The sequence below is a fragment of the Gobius niger genome (genome assembly GCF_951799975.1).
Source record: "Gobius niger genome assembly, chromosome: 11".
Lineage (NCBI taxonomy): Eukaryota > Metazoa > Chordata > Actinopteri > Gobiiformes > Gobiidae > Gobius > Gobius niger.
Genome location: NC_136862.1, coordinates 18,320,260 through 18,342,353, shown reverse-complemented (window position 1 = coordinate 18,342,353; position 22,094 = coordinate 18,320,260). Strand labels below are relative to the sequence as shown.

Below are 22,094 nucleotides of genomic sequence, written 5' to 3'. Positions count from 1 at the left end.
AGATAAATCCTCTTCTTTACTTTATCATTTACAACTACTTCAGACCCTTCAGCCTTGGTATTTTGTAGCTTAACACAAAATAATGTGTCTGAAGATAATACTCATTGGATTCATGCTTCTATAAAACACAGTCAAACACATCAGCAGTGTGTTGTATGACTTTAAAAAAGACATGTCCCGGCGAACATGTGAACATATAATCAGCACGGGCAAAGGAGTTCAAACACGGAGAGGATCAGAACAAGTTGTTGAGGGTGCCTGGGCTGTAAAATTCTGTGAAACTCCATGCAAATCTCTGCGTGACGTGTGGGCTGGCATTTTGAGTGCGGAGAAGAGAGACAGCCTGAATAGGGATTACTGAACCATGGGCGAATGACACAGAACAATACTGCAGGAATGTTTTTGATGAGGATGTAACATAGTAACACAAAGGCTCCAAAAAGTTGATTTCAAGCAAATGTGAGACGGTCGTTAGAGCATGAAACATTTGCCCCCGCTGTTCGTTAAAGCTCTTATAAAAACAAACAACACTGATGTGACCGATACTGCCACAAGAGGAAAAAGGCCTGAACTTGGTAATGGGAGGATCAGAGAGGAGAGAGACAGCTGTGGTGAGGGCTTTGAGGCTGGAATGGTAAGTATACGTTCCTCGAAGACTACCAGCATGACTTTGAAAAGCACAGACAGGGGGATTGCTCGTGCCCCCATTGTGAAAAATGCAAAGTACTGTAACAAGAGGAGGGGGGGGGTGGTTCGTTTGATGTGACTGAACAACGGTTTAGTCACTGGCCCATTGCTCCCCGCGTGGCGCTCCTCTATCAACAAGCGAACACCTGCAATTACTGACTAAGTGCACACAAGGCCTCATGATGCAATCAGACCTTTAAAAGCAATAATCTCCATCTGAATAATTAACCCTGCACAGTTTTACGAGTTCAGACGCCTCCAGCTCTGTCAGCACTAGCGCAGTGGACCACGCGCTGTCATCGTGTCTCATCCACACGTCATTTCATATTGGTTTATGTTGGGATTAACGAGAAGTGACTTTATGTTAATTGATTACAAAAAAAAAGGTAATGGAAACCAGTGGTAACTACGTATTATTTTGTGCTTGTGAAGAAAGTTCCTGTTCATGTTTTCAGCATGAGGAAGTGCTCTGGCCTCTACATGAATTGTGCTCTACAAATAAACTTGCCTTCCCTTATTTTTATTGGCAACACCGGTGATACTGTGAACAATCTGAAATGCGTTACCGAAAAACAAGTTCCACCGTATTGCGTGTGGATTCTGTTTCTCCTGAGGACTTGAAAGATGTTTGCAAAGCCATGTGGTTACTTTAATATTTCAATTTATTCCACTAATTGACTCATAACTCTGTGCATAACTTCAAATCACAACGCCGCCGCCCAAGAAGTGACTTCCTGTTTCGATCCAGCGCGCCGAAATAAAAGCACCATCTTATTCATTAGTTCAGCAGTTTGTTAGTTCAACTTTCTTTCTGCCTAACTACTAACAGACAATACACTTAAAATGTGTGTAATTAATTATATTATTGTAATATTGCAAGTACGTGCTGAACTAATCAATGAGATGAGCTGTGTGCTTTTATTTTGGGGTGCTGAACCGGAACAGGAAGTCACTTCTTGGGCGGCGTTGTTATGATTGGAAGTTATGCACAGAGTCAATTGGTCTCTGTTTTAATATTTTATTTACGTGTCCAATGAGTAAAAGAAAACAAAAGTTTAGATTTAACATCAAATATTTCCAGCAAATCAAATTCCATTACGCAAGAATGACTTTGGCCACTGACCCGGAGATGGGGTCACGTTGATGCGAGGACCACCAGGACAGCTGAAGAGAGAGGGGGATGGGGGGGTGTAAGGGAATCTTTTATAATGCTGTTAAATGAAGTCTTAGATAAGTTTGGTCCCAGAGTTAACAAAGCCCTGCACACAGCGAAGCCTCATGTCCCCTCCTGCTCACATCAGTCAGCTTTTCAAGTGCAACAGCTGCTTCCTCCTCGCACATAGCAATATCCTCACTCATTCACGGCCGGGGCTTAACCGTCCCACATAACGCGGCCAGATTACCGCACATCTCACCAACTCTGATGTGTTTGGATTTCCAATAACCGGGGATGTTTTTGCAGAGGTTTCACCAGGGTGCCCGTTTATCATGTCGGCTTGACAGGGTTTAAGGGAATTAAAGAGCCAAACAATTACGGAGATGCTTGAGGAAACATTGCCCTCTTGTTCTGTTTTATGTCACCCTCAGTATTACAGTGATTTGACTCAACAGCTGCCTACTAATACATTAACGCAAATCCGGCTTCGGCACTAACTTGTTCCACGCATAGCACTTGTCAAAAAGCAGTAAATTACACAGACATTATTCAAATGATTTATCTATCATGTGCCAAGTCTAAATTCACTCATCTTCTGGCAGGTGTAGTTGAGGTTCTAAGGCCTCAAATCCAACTTTTCTCTGAATTTACTCATAATGGCTGCATAGGACTTCTCTCAATACAAGGACAAAATTGTTACTAGTTCTAGGTGAGGTCGACAACATCCTCAAATCTTAGCAGAATTTAATCAAAGCTGTGATGTGAATAAGGTTAATAAGTACAATATTTAGGAAGTACAATTCCAGCTAAGCCTGTAGTATGGGCACATCCGTGGGACTACCTTGGAACCTTTAAGACTCAGTGAGTAAATAGGATAAACACAGAGCGAGTCAAAATATACTTGTTTCCTCAGAGATGATGCGTGATGTGTATAATATGGTAGGCGTTGATGACATAAACTCTAGCATGTACTCTTCCCACTCTGCCGGATGTGGCCCACTAAAACAGAAAAGCCCCTTACGTGACAAAGAAGAACAAGTGCAGTGTGTGGGCAGTGACAGCTTTGTGACTACTTCAACGACTACTTCAAGTTGTGGGTGATCTTCAAAACAGGAGATAAACTGTAACGCTCGCCAGATGCCGTGAGCGCTAGACTAGAACGTCATAGACTTAATTGGTAAATCAGACCAATCCATGAACAACAGTTTAATGGCCCATATTTACATCTAACAAGATTTGCGATAACAAGATTGAGTTTATGGCGAGCTTTGAACATGTCCAGGAGTAGTATGTGAGATAAATTTACATGGTTTTATATTACTTTTGGTAGCATTGCCTTTAAACCGTCTATCTTGGGTCAAATGTTTTGGATTTCCTTCCACAAGCTTCTCACAGGAAAAGGAAGGAATTTTTGTCCATTCCTCCAAGCAGAACTGGTGTCACTAGCCAAATTTGTAGGCCATTTTGCGTGTACATGCCTTTTCAGCTATGCCCATACTTTTGCAACTGGATTGGTTATCAACTGGATTTGAAGTTTGATGGCCACTTCAAGGCATTGACTTTGTTATCCTTAAGCCACTTTGTAACCAGTTTGGCTTTGGGTCATTGTACATTTGGAAGACCCATCTGCGCCCAAGCTTTAACTTCATGGCTGATGTCTTGAGATGTTGCTCTAATATTTCCACATAGTGTTTTTTCTTCATGTCATCTATTGTGTGAAGTGCACCAGTCCCTCCCGCAGTAAAACAACCCCACAGCATGATGCTGCCACCCCCGTATTTCACATTTGGGCCGGTGTTCTCAGGCTTGCAAAATTCCCCCTTTTTCGTTATGGCTAAACTCTCTCCTACAGACAATACACTAGAGAGTAGGGTTACAAACTAAAAGTGTACGTCAGTGCAGGATCCTTTAGGTGTTTTCATTGTCAACGGCGAAACAATTGCATGTAAATTTGTCTTTGTATGTATATATAATGTAGATCTATTCCTGAAACATTGAAACAAAATTTTATAAAATAACAATGAAATTATTAGATATAGCACTTCAGGATAACTATGTAAATCAGCTTTATTGTCAATGTACCATAAACTTATAGAACAAAGAAAAGAATCAAATCAATAGTTAACAGAGCATTATGAAATAAATATGTACACAATAGGGACCAGCGGAAGGAGTTAGCCTTGTGGTGAGATAAGATAAGCCTTTATTGATCTCACAAACAGAAGACAGCAAACAGGGAGGGAAATGTGCAATCAAAGACAACAGGATAATGTGCAAACAACTGTTAGTAAATAGGGGTTTCTTACCTACGATGAATAAAGAACTTTAAAGGGGAAAGAAAAATATACATGAAATTTGTATAAAATATCAGACTGTCAAAAGTCAACATTGTAAATGCAGAGAATCCGTCCTTCAGTCGGTTTGACCTGTCATGGATCGCCACTAGATTCTACCAAACAAACCAGAATTAAACTTAACGTAAATGACCCAGATAAAAGTGTTCGTTCAGTTGCAGGCAGCACAGTGGCTGAGTAGTTAGGTCCTGGGTTTGATTCCCGAATGTGTAGGTCCTAACTTTGTGGAGTTTGGTGCTTCCCATGTGTTATTGGTGAGCTTCGACTGTACCTAAACCACGCACAATAAGCTAATCCTCTATTGAGGTAGGCTGACCAAAACTAGTACATGATCTGGAAATGGATCCCTGGGTATTGCTATGAATTCGCCCACTGCTCTAAACAGGTTTCCGGTGACAAATGAGGGTTAAATGTCTCTTAACCTAATACAGAGGTCAGATCACAGGTTATTTAATAGGGCTGGGACAAAAATATTGGATTAGACTGTATCGCAATACTTTGCTGCAAAAACAATATCAAGTATCGCACAGTTACACAGGACTTGTTTAAATTTTGTGTTGCTGCAGTTTTCAATCTTAACACTTCAATAAATGTCAGAAGACTTTTGGTTCATAAACTTTAAACACATGACTATTTTCTTTTTACACATTTTGAGGTAAACATATTATTATCATAAAACTTATTGTATTGCAATATGTATCGCATCAGCCCCCGAGTATCGTGATACGTATCCCATCGTGACAAAGGTGTATTGTCCCAGCCCTATTTTTTACCATGACCCCAAGCCCTGCCATTGTTATTAGCAAACTGTTATGTCCATTGGTGATTGTTGCGTTACAAAAGACGAGGAACATAAAGTGGATCCTGATTTTGTGTTTAACAAGACCTGAGGTTTTGGAGCAATCAGTGGCCGTCTCAGAGGAATGCCTGTCCAGAGCTGGAATCATTTGGAAAATGTGGGCATGACTAATAGTGCAGCAGTCTGATCCACAAAAGCTGACAAGTGGTTCTCCTGTGGCCTGTAAATAGGGAAGTCCTGGCAGATGTGGATGTCTCTGGCTCATACCTGCTCCAATCAATGACCAAACTAACGGACACCCAGTCACTACACTTCCTTTGGCTCATCTGGGATAAGTTTATCTTGGTGTTAACTGGAAGAGTGACTAGATAAATGCTTACTAAAAGTAAACAAAGTTCCTTCAAAGTTCCCATCAGTCATTTTCAATTTCTGGTTATCTCTTCTGTAAGTTACACACAATGTAATAAGATATATTATATTATCTCCAACAATATAAGACTTTTAGAGAAATTAAATCCTGTGCACAGGAAATGCCATTATATAAAATGCAGCTATAAATTACCTTCATAAAAAGCTCTTATTAAGACCTTATCCACAACCTCTGTTTAGTTTTAAACACAGAACTGCTGCCTGAAAGTTGTTTTTTATATTGTGATTGATGTGCTGTTGGCTGGACAGGGGAACATCTGGTTTAATACTGAAGTTTAACTTTTAATAGCATATTATTTGGTAGACAATGCATAGAACTATTAAATATGATTTGAGATTTAAACTATTGTTGAATACTTTATTACATTTGACCACAGATTTTATTGAACTGCATATATTTTACAGTTTAGAGGTTTCTTTTGATATTAAATGAAAGAATACAATGATTGATAAATTAAAAACAGGGCCATGTTGAAATAATATTTCAGCATATAGATTGATGTGCTCATTTATGTAAATTACGAGCACAGTTAAAAGAGAGAGTCCAGAAGCAGCGTGAGGTCTGCTCCAGTCCAGATGGGCCACACTGGATTAGCTCCTAAGAGCTGTGGTCCAGCAGTGACTAGTATACCGTGGGGACGTCTTGTAAAGTCTTTATCTCAACAATCTGAGCATGTAGGGTTAGGCTAAGGTGCTGCAATGTTGTTTTTTGCAGACACTTTTAAGAGTTATTGGGTAATTTTACTTTGTAAAGCGTTGGGTCTCGGGCAGGGGTGGCGGTGTTTGGCTTTGTGAAGGGGAGTGAAAACATATAGGTATGTCCATATGTGTATGTATGTGTGGCCTGCGTGCGTGCATGCATAAAATTGTTGCTGGTGGGCCCCAGCATGACTGCTGAGGTTGGAGCAATCATATGTTCAGCTGTGATTTCCATCAACACATTCCTGGACGCTCATACCGTCTCTCAGTGGAGCTGTGCACAGCACCCCCCGAGGAGCTGACCTGCAGCCTGAGACACACGGCTGCCTTATCACAACACCGCGGCCCGGAGGATAATAGGACGCCTCAATCTGAAGCCACGAGGAGCCAAGCAAACTTTGACTAGTGTTGCTCCATCACGCTGGCCGTATAGAAAACACTGGATGATATACTACACCAACATACACAAGGCCAGCAGGTCCAACCATGCCAGACTGATTACAGGCTAGAGGTCAGACTGCATGGACAACAAATGGTCCTCTAAACTGGGGGTTGGGCATGAGACTCAAAACATAACTCTGAAAAAAGCAGCATTTGTTACAGAAACTATTAGGGACATATGATATTCCAGACCACCAGGATCCCCTCACTCACACATGCTGTAGCGCCTTTTGTCATCAAGCCAGAGAATGCAAAACGCAAGCAACAAATAACAGCAAAAAATGCACAGAATTTAAAAAAAATCACAACCATATTGGAAAAGCCTGTCCAATTCTACAGGAGATAAGACTAAGCTTGTATGTTATGTAAGTGAAATACTGCACTGATAACAAGCAACATTCAGCGCACAATATCCTGCTCCTTGTAATGATAGACTAAGCGGCATGTCATCAGCTGGAAATGTGCGTTTCTTTGGTCAAACAAAGTGTGGTGGATTACAATCCTCAAAGGCACAATCTTTCAATGTAACACTAGTCTGTTTAGTGGCAAAGAGTTTCAGCCTTGAGCAGCCAAGGAAAGCATACACATGGACCTGCACCTTTGTTATAAAGATGTTGTCTTTCAATGACTGAGTAATTACCAGATGTTGGCTGTTTTATCACTGCATGTTGTTTTATTCAAGCTCTGAAGCTCTGTCTGCATCTTTAAACAAGTTACAGAACTTAATCTGAGCATGCACTGTTTGAAGGCGCGGGCAACACCTGCAGTATCAAATCACAGCTCACGGCTGTGATGTGTCAGTGTGTGAACGGCACTCCTTGTATAATTAATTGATATTAGAGAAAATAATTGAATGTGTTCCAACTCGTACTGCTCAGCTGCAGCACCATCCTAACACGATGTCAGTAAGGTTTCAAAACTCAGGACAATCTCTGGGGCCCAATCATCCGCTTAGCGCAACAACAGCATTGCTCAAGACAAAGTTGGTATCTTGCACACAAACAATGATGCACCAGTGCTTTCGCCAGCAGCCTGAGGGAGTTGCTCAGAGAAAAAAAGGGGTTGGCTGAGGCACGGTGTGTAGACTGACAACAACAACAAATTACAAACAATTCTCCCACTGTGAGTTAAACACAGTCCAGCACCTGAATATCCCGAATATGGTCAGGCTATACTCCACACAGCAGAAGCGTGATCAAAACACTAACACGTGCACCTGCCAACCACCCACACCTATAGTAGCGGAAACTATTCCAGTTAATATGGTCTGTAGGAGGGAAACCTTGGGGAGGGACCACTGCTGTGCATAACATCGCCATGGGAGTATGTCCAGCCCCTGTTCAGTCCACTTACTGCGCCAGGTATGAAGCTGAAGATTGCACACAGCGCCCAAAAGTCCAGTCTACAGTCTGCGTTTAGTAACACGAGATCGGGTCCTGGATGTCAGTAAAACAGTGTCAGTTTGCTTTGCTTCCAAATCACGTCCTTTGGAAGAACTGCATCTGACAATCAACGGTCAAGACATTGCACAAGTCAAAGAAGTGAAATACTTGGGCCTAATCTTGGACTCCCACTGATCATTTGACAGTCATGTTAAAAAGATCCATTGAACAGCCAAGACAAATTTCTACAGCTAATCACAAGGGAGTGATTATCATTCTAGTTGGCAGTGATTTCCTCTCATTTCAGTTACTGTATAACTTCCTCGTCACAAACAACCACAACAATCAGTCCACGAAGGCTGCGCAAAAAAAAAAACACAGCTCTTTGTCCCACTCAGAGCAGTGAACTTCAATACATTAAAGACGTGATTTAAAAAGGAACCAAATGTTCATCATTGAAATGCACTAGCCTGGCCCTTGTGCAATGTTACACTTAATGTAAATGTAAATGTTTTTCTTGTCATAATTTAAAAGCCTTTTAACAGATGGGCATTGCAAATTAACCTTGGCTATAAATGTTATAGTATGCTAAATGTAAATTGCTATTACTATCAAATGCATGAATGAATAAAAAGATCAAATAAACTAGATACGCAGCCACTGAAGTCACACTAATACAGTTAGCTACGTCTACAATAAGCTGAAACATAATAGCGGTAATTGAGCAGCAGGTGCATTGTACTTCTCTTTTTTCAGTCTGCTTTTGTGCATTTACTTATAAATATCAAACTGTGTGACAGGAATTCACGCACACTAAAAATCAAGCATTTAGAAATGACCAGTTTGTTTCACAGAGCATTACTGCCTCCAAATGCTTCACTACTTAATTTCTCAACATGTGTGGATCTGTGGCTCTCATCAGTCAGCGATAATCACAGCTACATGCACTGCTCACTGGCGCTTCCTTTTATTGACACGCAGTAAGAGCGTGCCTTCCCCAGTCTACAGACATACCTCCTCTGATTCGCCCTGTCTTGCCTTCTTCCCTGAAGCATGACGGAAGAAGGCATACTGCAGTAACACAATGTGAGTTTTTTATTGAGAGGCCGAACAAACACAATTGCACAAACACACACACACACACACACACACAGACACACAGACACACACACACACAGACACACAGACATCTTGTGATCACGGCACCTGATAAGACTTACAGTGATGCTATTGTGCGAACATCCAGGAGGAGGGATGTCAGCGCTGACAGACGGATGCACAAGAACATACACATTTACAATGGTGTACACACAAATGCGCAGCTATTAACAGTCAGAGGGAGTGATGTCACTATTGCGCAAAGCTTTGGGAGCTCACTTTGTGAGATATTTTGTCATAGCCAGAAGCTATGAAAAGACCAATGTTCAGAAAAAGAATGGTCTCATATAGTTCCAACAGTATACTATTCATTGCATACTGTGTGAAGTATAAATTAACAAGTATAACTCGTATGTGTGTTGTATTCAGTGAGTCCCTCTTGACTACTGTAAGCTTAAGTTCAAACATAATTTTCTTTACCATCTATGGCCGCACCAGCTGTGCTTTTACCATACCTTACACACTTGTCTTTCGTTTTGTGCATGTTTCATTCATTCAGCTACTGTGCTTCTGTGCGGTTCACTGCTTTGTAATATTATATCATTGCCTGCTAAGGTCATTATACTGTATTAAGTTTCATGTCACACTGGTCACACATATTTAAGCCGGTATCAAACATCACGCAGACAGGTGCAAACACTAAGGATTCCCTGGACTTTTCAGAGAATACAGCCTTTATACGTAAACCTACAGCGCAACCTGTTGTTTCATTATGTGAGCATCACATGTCACCAGCACAAAATTCCAAACCAAAACACTTTAAATGTTGTATGAGAAAAAAAAAAGGCAATGTTTGGAGAACAGCCAAATATCAACTGAATGATGCAGTTTCAAGCCACTTGGCAAATTGTACTCTTTATTTTTATGTCTGTCCCTTAACTTCAGTCAGTACAATAAATAGCAATAGCTTCAAACACAACAGCATAATATACAGTACTTTTTCAAACTTGGGTGTAAAAATCTTTAATAACATGAGTTGAGGCCTACTGTTATGGCAACATAGGACTGTACCTTGACTTCAATCTCGAGTCAATACATTTCCTAAATAATGCTGTGCTATACAAGTAAAGCTCAATCAGAAAGCACTTCCTTGCAATACAACAGACCTCTCTGTTTTCCTTCTCAGTCAGCTGAGACACTCTGCAGACGTCCTCAGACAGGGCCAGGTGGAGGTTCCATGTTGCCAATAGCAGCTCCTCAAACACATCACGTACTTTGTGACTCATGTTTGTCACACAACACAACCAATACGGCATAACATTTACATCATTTGTTTTCTCACATTTTACATAATCTGTTTTCTCTTGAAAATAAAAATCAGTAGCAGAACTATCAATGCCCAATGCATAAGCCAACTCAACCAACAAATGGAAACAGCTGTTATCAAAAGTCTTTCATCTACTACAGCTTTAAAGACTCCCGAGGACACTTCTGTTCCAACACGATGGTGCCTTAATCTTGAAAATGTCTACTTTGGGATTTTTTTGTGAAAATGCTCATGTTGAATAAAAACCAGATAACAAGCTTAGATTCCTGGTTCCTCCATGTACATTGCGCTGTTGATAAATGTGCAAAGCATATGTGCGGACAGTTGTTCTTCATGCGTGTTACCACGGTTACATGCCTGTTTGTGATGGCTGCTTTGGATCTCTCAATTGGCACAAGAACAGTCATAACAACAACAACAATGTCAGCGCATCTGTGCCACCTGACTTGTTGCTCAGAACGGCGAGTACTCACTGCTTTGGACGTTTACGGTGCCAGTGGAGTTGTCCCTCCCCAGCGGATTCTCCACCACGCATGTATAATTCCCAGAATCCTCCAGTTTGGCTTTGCTGATCTGGACTCTGGAGTTTTTCCTGTGGGAGACAACAGTCGCAGAGCTGAGTCAGGGGAACCAGGGAAGGGAGGAAAAGCAACAGGCGAGAACATAGGGGACAGAGGGCAGACACTAGGGCAGACAGCAGCATGGCAACAAGTGCCTTCATGGGACACTGCACTCATTCAGCAGCACTGCTACAAAGAGCTATACAAATGGGCAGCAGTGACTGAACTATAGTTCCCTGTGACATTATTCAACTATGTGTTTATGCAACTTTTTTTTCAAAAGCAGATTAGGTATCAGCAAATGTGTATCAGCTATGGTTGAAATGATCAGCAATCCTGTAAGTAATTAACACGACTGCAAACATATTGCAAAATGCCGTTATTTTCAAGGAATGAACCTATTTCATTTACAACTAAATAGATAGATAAAAAAAAGTTGAATTACGGTAGTCTTATTTTGTATGCAAAGTGCCAAGTCATGCACACCTACACATTAGCCAGTTGTTAGAGCAATACTTGAAATTGTGCCAAAAAATAAAATGCAGCAATAATAACAAAAGACTGGCAGATAAAGAAATGTTAATATCCTAAATCCATAAACGCTCACGTGGGTGGGCTGTGGTTTTGAAATTAAATTTCAAACAGGCAGTTGCCATAAAGACAGAGTAAAACATAGTACAAACATTCACAAACCTGTTCACACCACAATAAAGCAAAAACAGTCTTAGAAATAGCACATGTTGTTTCCTTTTTATCCATTTTTTATTTTAAGATTAGATAAGTATCTTAGAGCTGCATGTTAATAAAACAATGTAGTTTCTCGGTCATCCAGGTAGTTGATTAAGACTAAGAAAAGGGTAAATCAAAACAATTGGACTTCCTTTATAAACGAGAGCTGATGGTTTCTGCTTGTTAACCTATGCAACATTTTTACAGTACATTTAGATTGACGAATGATAGGTACTCACTGGTTGTTCTTTATTCGGACAGTTTTGCTTTTCTTGAGCTCGTTGCCGTCTTTGAACCATCTGTAGGTGGGGGCAGGGTTCCCTGTTGCCTCACATTTTACTGTGAGCTTGCTTCCCTCGTCCACTATTGATGGAGTACTCATACGTTTTAATTTTGCTGGAGCAGCTGAAAGAGAAAGAAACTCATGAGTATAGACAGACTTTGTACAGTGTATGTAATTGAGAGGTTTGGGAGACTGTGTGAGAGCAGATTACAATCATCTCTATGGGCTGAGCTGACAAGTGTCTCCTGCGACCACCAGATGTTGTCACCAGAGACAATCCACTGCCTGAGACTAATAAACTGACTCTCTACGAAAAGACTGCATAGAAAGCTTACGGAAAGACTGTGTAGAAAGCGAAACAATATGATTCATGACCCTAATGGCATGCACTTAACTACAAAAACACAGTACGGTTTGAAATTATATTTAGCGCTGATGGGCCCAAGCATGTGTAAAAAGAGTCGAGTTTGAAAGGGCATCTGGCAACAGCAATATGTGCAAAATAATGCAGACGATTTGCTCTAAAGGGTCAGAAAGAAAGTGTGAAGAGTTGTCACTTATCACTCTAATTTGCAGAAGACATAAGATGCTTTCCATACAAACAAAGATCCAAACACTTGTGAGGAGGAAGATTTGTTCAAGATGAGAAAGAACAGGATGAAAGGGTGTCAAATGAGGTATTTACCCTAAGATCTACTACAAATAACACTGACAATAAAAGCATAGTGGCAAGAAGACGAATACTAACGCAAACAAAGACACACATTAGCATTGAGTTTTATCAGTAAATGACATCAGTTAATTGTGTCTCAGATTGCACCGCAGATCACTTTTTTCAGCTTGTCCTTCAGTGACCTGGTAAAAGGAAAAGTGATTTTGCATTTTTTTTGCCCGTGAATCATCCAGCAGCAGTAACAGTTGCTTCACAAATAAGGCAGAACTTAATAATGCACACAGTGTCCGTGGCTACATCAAAGCCCCTGTTGTCCTTGATACCAAACCCTGGTCCAAGACACTTGGCAGTAATTCTCCAGAAGAGAAGCCAGAGGTCATGTCCCCAGCCCCACATCTTCAGTGCTATAGGCATGAAATGGACTTCAAACCACCCACACACACACAAAGGCCATCTGCTTTTAAAATCACCTAAATGTTTACGGCTATTGTTCGGGATGATGTTTCTAATCATACTTTTAATTATTTTATTTATAGATGGCCCCGAGGATGAACTATGTTAGCCTTGCCGAGTAATCTTAAATAGACTTTTTTCCAATGGAAGCACCAATAGTAAAATGTCAGAACTAAAATAGCTCACAAACAACTCATGTCAATGGAAAAGCAAGTATTTTTAGTTCAATAGACCCTATTTGTTAAGAACTGAAGCTAGATAGACTGTTCACTTTTATCTGCAAATGACTTCCTGATGGAAAATGTGAGTTGTGACATTTATGGCATTTGGAAAATAAGACAAAGCCTCTGAAAGACTCAGATGTGCTGCTCTACCTTGGCACAATGCAACCTTAATGAGCTGAGTCTCAAACAATACTTTGTGTCACGATTGCCTTTCAAAAATGGTTTGAAGCAATAAAAATCCTCAATTTAAAAGGAATGCATAAATGTAGTTTTACTGCAACTCTCATAACGTTATATGAGCAGATTTGCAAGTCCCTCTGTATAAGACACTTTATTAGTCAGAATGGAGGGGGAAAAAAACGTCATTATCAAAACACAAAAATAACAAAAATCATGACGTGGGTCCATGTCATGTGAGGCATCACCACAATGTTGTAATGTATTAAAAGTATAGGGCCGTGATTTAGCCAAGGCCCGAGTTGAAAGAGTTGTATACGAGGCCTGGGATGTGTCTAATTAAAGCTTTGTGTTTGATTTCCATACAGTGAACTCAGCCAAACTCAGCCCACCACCACATCGCTGCAGGGGAAACCTTGTCAGTCATCGCGGGAGATCGGGAATGAAGTTGTTGCACTACAAAGAAAAATGTTGAACGCTCTGCCTGGACACGGGTCTCTCCTTGCCAAGCAAATTAAGTATTCTCTGTCCTTGCCTGAAAAAGAATCACAGGCTGCTCTTGCTATTAGCCCAGTGAGCCAGATGTGAGAGCTATAATGAAGACACAGGAGTACAGCGGACACTCAGCTCTGTCCAGATGTTGAGTATGTTTCACAGATTGGGCTTGAAGTTGTCTTGGGCAGCACTATGACGATTTAAATGCGGTATTCCAAAACTGTGTTATTGCAATATTTTACTAAACTATTTCAACACAGTAAGTAACATTAAATTTTGATTTTTGTTTAGTTTATCAAATTATCAAAACAGGTGAAGTATATACTAAATTGAGATAGAAATCATTAAATCTTTGAATCTTGATTTTTGTTTGTTTTGTGTGTGCAAAAAATCTGTCTTTCCATATACATATTTTGTCAAGTAATATTGCAATAACAATAATTTGACAATACAGTATATTGTGCAACTTTAATGTTGCGAATGTATTTTATCTTTATTTTTGTAGCCTTTGAGAGCATACCAAAGTGCTACTTAAGACAACGTAGGCATAACAAACCTAAATGTGATTCATTATAGTGGGAACCATAAGACAACAGGATTTCTTGACGTCAAATGATTGTGCTCTTCCATGACAACAGCGGAAAATGCATCAAGCAGCACTGATAAACTCCTGCCGATTAAGTCCATTTGAAGCAAAAGGGCAGCTGCAGATATGGACAATAAAAGACAAATTTGAGAATAGAGGCCTATCCACCATGTCAACAGTTTTCTGTAACAGTCTGAAACATTGTCCCAGGAAGAGTTCGGAAACTGATGAATTAACACTCCCAGACTTGCATTATTGAGTTAACCTCCGTGTTCTACTCCCAGATGCTTAGAAAAGGAATCCTAGGCATGCCTTTGTGTTTCGCTCCTAGACAAAGTATCCCTGATTACTTGGGTGTTATGTCACTTTGCAGCACATTGTCAGAAGACAAATTACATGGTGAAGCAGAGCAATGGCTTTTGCATGTGGGAATGGGCTTCGGACATTACAGAGCAGTAACAGTAACACAGCATCTGCTCAAAGAGATCATTTCAACAATCCTCCCACAGAAAGCAACATACTGTTTCTGAATAATTAGCATCAGTCCACTGACTGAAACACCAGCATGGAATGAATGAATGATTTAATCTTTTTGACTGAAATGGTCTGTACTGCAGAAAAAATCATATTCCTCCTCGCATTTATTTAAATGTTGATTTAGTCGTCAGCTCGTGTTAAAGAACCCACATGGGACTAATCCTGGACTATTGCATGTGTTTTTAGTGGTCGGGGAAACCGACGCAGGCACGGGCAGAACATTCAAACTCCACACGGCTCCATCCGGCCAGGGAATTGTACTCAAAACCTTTTGGCTCTGAGGCAAGAGTGCTATCCACTGCACCATCGTGACACTAGGACATCTCACTTTGAAGCTCATTTTGGAGAGCTATGCAAAGAGGCATGGCTGCACGTTTGTTTCCTGTTTGCAAAATAGTGAAATGGAAATATAACTTTCAAAACAACAGTACCTGAAGATGACAGACCACTGTCGACTTACACACCAGAGAACAGAGACCACACATTTAAATCATTTTCCTCAGTCTTATCAAAAAAGCAGTCATAACAACCGAGACACACGCACATGAATATACTGGGAATATACTTGTGTTTCCTTGTCTATATTCCAATAGACTTTAACAGTTTTATTTCTATTCAATGGGCATTATGATCTATGTTTCCTGGATGTAGATGCTCTCAAAAGCAGCCACACAATCAGCAAATAAAATGTATTGTCTATTGAATTCAATACACGTTAATCCTTCAAAATAAAACTGGCACATTTCTATTTTCAATCGAGGATCAACAAACTTCCTTTCAATGAATACATGGGACACAGTGGCTGTCTTTGGTTTAGTGAGTCTTTATTTTGGCCCCTGTGCTTCTAACCAGCTTTTCAATTGAGAGATCACTGTAATACAATAATATCTACTTTCTACAAAAGGAGTTTAAACTTAATAGCCTTTTGCGAATTTCAAAAAGTGAGCAGAGCTATTAGAGCAAGGACTCAAACAATAAAATGAGCGATATATGTTAGCAAAGTACAGAAGGAGTTTAGCGTTGACAAAAGATTTTCCGAATTAGCTACTGCAGCCACTCAAAAAATAAACCCAAGAACATTGTGACCCCCAAACACTGAGCAAGTGGAACACTCATAAATATCTCCCTCATCTCTGACCGGCTGTGTCTTCACTTCTCTTTCTGACTCTTTTTAGCCGGTAGCTGAGCAAATGTCATGAGTAACAGATCTCCCCCTTTTATGTCCATTTTGCACCAGATTTTGTGATTGTGGGGTGTTAACAGGCTATTGTCATTGTGGAGAAATTGAATTTGAATTTTGAGCTAATATATATCTTAATAGCCTTCATCTTAATAGCCTAGGTTTATCACAGTCTTTGAGCCAGTCAAGAGGTAAAACTTTACAAATGAATGATTCTTGACAGTGCCCAAAGTATCCTTCCTAAAGGTATTGCTCTGATACTGTTAAGTGAGTTATTATTATTACTTTAATATAGCTTTGACAAAGTTTAAAGTTTAACCAAGCAGGATGTGTCTACACATGCACAGCCTGACGCCATATTACAAAACATTTCAGCGTTGAATAATTTAAGGTAAAATGTTCTAATTATAAAGGTGTGGTAGCTGATAGAGTTTGATGATGAGCATCTGGCACAAAGAGGCAGCCAACACTTCAGTTAAGGAACCGATTACCACTCTCAGTATGCACGCAATGGCACCCAGGCAGACATAAACTTGTCTCATTTTTCAAAGCATACAAGATGGATAGATGATGGTTCACCAGTTTATGAGGAGCAAAGTTGGCAACAAACACACACAACATCATTATAAAAATTTCCTTCATCCTGTTATGCTGAAACTACACTTTCCATGTTAAGACATTGAGCCAACCAGAACTTTCTTTCCTCTGTGGCACAAATGCATTTATTGGGTGTACAAAGTTCTAGGTCGCTCTAACCTCAGGTCATTTTCATTAGAAAAGCAATTCAATATTCTTTAAAGAGTGTCAACTTACAGCCCCAATGCACTAAGCTATCAAAAGACTTAAAGAGCAGGAAAGAGATCATCAGGTAACAGCGCTTAAGCCCAATGCCCAAAATCAACATTTTGAAATGCCTTCTGGTCCTAAGTAAAAAACGTCATACTTTGTAACAGAGCCATTACACCTGGGAACTACCAGCTGGGAGGTTCACTCCTTGAATTAATTTGGGCCACTGTATTGTTCAGTAAAGGTGCGGAGTAGCGCGCCATCTTCCATGTTGCCTTATTGCAGGGTATGGCAGTGATGGTTGACTGATAGAGAGTGCCTAGCAAACCACATGGGCAACATTACATACAATTACGTTTTGACACACCCATTTAGCAAAGTTTGTAAGACGCATACATCACTGTGATGCACAAGTAATGAAGCGATGCAATGAAAACATTGCCCAGTTAAGTTTGACGGCTTCTCACAAAATGCAGCCAACGCTATTAAACAAAAAGCTAATTTGATAAATAGGCTGTAAATCACAAGAGCTGAGAGGAAATATCTCATCCGAGACACTGAAGGCCTTTGTACTTAAGGGCAGTATGACTTTTCTGGATTGGTGCTGTGGAAAGCATTAAAAAAACAAACCAGGGTATGAACTTTATACAGTAACTCTTTTTGTTTGTGTCACCGCTCATCATCTGACTGATTGAGCACTAGCACTGGCGGTCACATGAAGGAAAAACTGGGAATGAGAAATTGGCTGTATTGAGCGATTGTCAGACAACACAACAAAGGCCTGGTAATTACTTTATGGTAGGGTTGTGGAAATCTCACCATTGGTCAATCTCAATAATCGTCATATGACTTTATCATTGCGGTCTACAGCCTCCTGTAGCAGAAACAACTCCCTCTTTCCTTGTTTGTAAACAAAAAAAATCAGACACAGAGCCTTTAAATTCGGGAGCTGGACCAAATCCCAAATTAATGCCAACTGGGGAAATTAAAATGCCATGGACTCAGAAAACTTCTTATTTGCGATATATATCCTTTTGGAATATATCGCAATAAGTCTTTGTTGTGATGCGATATGTGTATCATATCGGAAAACATGTATCGTAATACTTGATAGTCAACTCAGTTCTAGAAAAAAAAATGATACAAAGACTAGATAGACTTAAAGCAGTACTAGGTAACACGTGTCCTTGAGGCCAAAAGCGCCACTGCAAGTGTCGTAGCATGCTTCGTTTTGTTACTCATTAATTGTCCGTGAGAGTAAATACTACTCTGACAGAAAAGACAAAGGGAGAGAGGGATATTGTACATCCAATTACACAATGGAGATCATTTTTTTCACTCAAACTTATTTACGCTGTAAATACTGTTTAAGTGGTGCTAGCCCACAATTAGCTTTGCCCGTTTGCCTGTTAGCTTCTTCTGTGTGAATCTATTAGTGTGCATTGGTGCTCCGACCCGGTGGCAGCGAAGTTGCAATTGTGGTTTTCTGGCCAAAGACACCAGGGGGAGATGAAAGACCCCCCAATAATCCCATTTACACTTGTATTACCCCAAGAGGGATACGAAAAGGATTTATTAAGGTAAACAAGTTGCTTAGCACTGCTTTAAAGTTGATATGGTTAATACCTGCTTTGGTGCTGATTGGTTCTTTTGAAAGGTGTTTGCTATTTGCAGTTTTACTCAATGTCTGACTCAACTCAAAGATCAACTCACAGGTGCTTTCTTATTCAAATCATTTCTGGTGAAGTATTGCAGTTCGTTATAATGACATGTATCGCAATACTTATTACACAGTACAAAAAAACACATCATCAATTGCCACCCAATGCCGCCCGTCTAGTCATCTCGTCTTGCGTATCAGTGCCCCACCCTCTTATCATGTCTTTCTTGTTCTTTCTTTCAGGTATCGGGAAAAGCTCCAAAACGGCATTTCATTTGTGTATGCTACTGTTCTTGTTCTATCACTAAGTTTTGCATGTCATATCCAAGGCTGTAGAGAAATACATTTAGAGCAAGAGATACTGTGATCTTCATGCATTCATGCACAGTTTTAGTGGCAATTAATGGTCAGCGATATTATATAACAATAACATTGTGATAATTTCCTGTCTCAACATGGATATTGATTTACAGCTGATAGCTGGTCTTATCTGAAAGCATTAATTAATTATAACAAGATAAAAACAAGGAATCTAGAATCACTCTGAACAAAGAGTCGACAGACAAGAAAATGTCAAAATATAGTGCCAATACAACACTTAGACTGGGACTGTTTAGTTCCTTATATTGATATATCACAACACTTCCACAGTCCTGTGTCTTATCTTAGTCCAAATTCGAGGCGATAGTACGATAGTGGAGGTAGGGTACTTGAGAAACATTTTGAAGTAATTGTATTTCTTAGAGCAGTTTTACCATATATTGCCTTTTACTTCTACTTGAGTAATACTACAATGAAGTATCTGTACTCTTACTTGAGTAAAAACAAAATTGTAAATCTGGCCAAAATACGTGTAGTTTGTGTTTCATGCACCTTATTCTTCAGAAAAAAAATCTTTTTTTATATTCTTCTGGAAATACTAGGATTTTTACATAATTTTATGTTTTGTTTCTTATAATTTATGTCACCACTGAATCGTAAATCAGAGTTACTCAGTAATTTACTACGGTACACTAGTAGCATTTTCCCCCGGGTACTTTTACTCGAGTAATTATTTTGCTCACTACTTTTTACTTTTGTTAATATTTTAGCGACACTACCCACCTTTGGTCCTAATATAGGCCCTTAAAGTCACAGAGCTTTGAAGTTCATCAGCAGCAAACTAAAGAAACATCATCAGAGGCATAAATCAACACGGCTGACACAGTTTTCAGTGAAAGAGGCCTCAGAAATGATTATTAACAAAGACCGGCCAACATGGTTTACTGTGGGGTGATGCCAACATATCAAATAATGAATTAGCCTTTTAAATGACAGAAAACCTGCTTATTATTCTACTAAAAAATCTGAAAATCAAAGATGTATTAGAGATTAGAGAGTGTATTTAGAGATATCAGACATATATGTGTGATTTCAGACGACAAACATGTTTTTGATACATTAGTATACACATTACCAGTGAACAATCAGAAGAACAGATCACTGCGTGTAGTTATTGTTAACATTGCACGGTACTATAGCGGATGTTTGTCGTGCTCATCCTTATTCTGACATACAGAGAAAGACGACTGAACTGAGGACAATCTAAGATTTCCAATGAGATAACATTTTGAACCAATAGCCAGACATTAGAGGTCAGGATGCTAAATTAAGTGAGTTATATTGCCCTGACGTGAAGTGAAGATATGGTTTTTCGATAACAGATATTTATTTTGTGTTTGTTGAGAGAAAAGACGTTTGTTACAAAGAATGTTTAATAGGCCATAATTCGTCAGCATTCATCAATTTGACTATAAATAATTATACTGTATTAACAAATAGGAAAATAATTGTAGTATAATCTAAATCTCGTTAAATCGGTTCTCCAAAAATAATAAGACAACATCTAAATCAACAAGCATAAGAAAGAAATGAACGGATAAGTACTAAAAGAAACGTTGCACTAGCAGTCCATTACTTTACTCATAGCTTCCAACTTTACCTCAGAAAATCAGATGGAACAGAACAAATTCCAGGCAGCTACACTTCAATAATTTTCTCACCAAACGTCAACACCACTGGAGACTAAATTACTAACTCATCGAATATTTGACCTTCCAACAACCACCAGTCCTAGATCAAGACTAATGGGTCTCAGATAGACTTAAGTTGCATTACTAAAGCATTAATCACATTTTCTCTTTTAAAATCGTCTAAAATCACAGATGGCACCAAGAAATGCTGTTCTAAGTAATCCACTTTTTAATACAATACATCTGAGAGGAACACTGACACCAGCCCCCATGTGTCATGGATATAGTTAACAACATGTTCATCCCGGTCTGGGATGTGTGGTACACTAGCTTTCATGAGAAAACGGCTTGTTAGGTCCTGGTTTCTAACCGTAGCCTTAAGGTTCTATAACACTAAGCTACGAGTTACCATGACAAGGAAGATTTTGTCCTACTTTACATGCACTTTTTTGTTTAGGCTCAAAAACAGCTCACTTAAGTTACCCATGTACCGCTTTTTACAAAAAAACCTATATGACTATGTTATGTATCCGCTGGTCACACTGTCACTTAGGAAATACGTAACTGTTTTTATACATAGACGTAGTTGTTAGTAGACATGAGGCACACAGATATCCATGGCTAAGAGTTCAGTATCTGTGTTCACACATGGACTAAGTAGACAAAACTGAGCAGCCATTACTCTGTGAAACATAAATTCAATTGTAATGTATTCATTTCAGATAACCCAGAAGTTATAAAACCATCACCAGCAGTGATGTGATTATAAAATATTTGAAATGCACGGGTAGACATGGGACAAAATGGCTACCAAGATGCAATTTAAGATATAGGTGTATCTTTTCCCTAATTTCTACAGTATATCTACATGGCATTAATGCTAGTATTGTCCTTAAAGTGTGAGTGAAGTGGAGGCTGGGCTTCCCCATGACCCCAGGTCAAACTACAGTGACACGCTGCAGCTTGTAGAAACCAACACTGAGCAAGCACATTACACCGCTCCATACTCTGCCTCACGCAAAAGCAGCCACTGAATCACTAAAAGACACTGGCAAAAAAGACTTAACCAAATCACAGTGAGAACGTTTGGTGTTTGACTTTACATTTCTAGCTACTAAAACTGATTAATTTCCTTTGATCAAACACTTTGAAAAAGTCTAAACAAAAGCTTTAAAACAGTCATATCTCATAGAGGTCCTGAGCTAACAGTACTCCAGCGCACAGAGGTCCGGCGTTTGTGTTGGAGATTGTGAACACAAATCATTGTTATTATTGTGTGACTGCCTACGCTGTGCAACTCCAGTGTGTTGCCAAAAGCAGATGTGCCTCTACACGCTGTTCACATCAGGAAACCAATCCATGTGACA

General features: G+C 39.7%; 1 protein-coding gene across 4 annotated transcripts in view; it reads right to left on the bottom strand.

Annotated features, from left to right (window-relative positions):
* The window catches only part of nrg2a (neuregulin 2a), a 59,420-nt gene that overhangs the window by 21,286 nt on the left and 16,040 nt on the right, over positions 1-22,094 (bottom strand). For all 4 annotated transcript variants that reach the window (XM_079566614.1, XM_079566611.1, XM_079566613.1 and 1 more), the window contains exons 2-3: positions 11,901-12,066; positions 10,846-10,964 (exon numbers count right to left, since the gene is read on the bottom strand). In XM_079566614.1, coding sequence (XP_079422740.1) covers positions 10,846-10,964; positions 11,901-12,066 — 285 coding nt within the window. The remainder of the gene's footprint in view (positions 1-10,845; positions 10,965-11,900; positions 12,067-22,094) is intronic.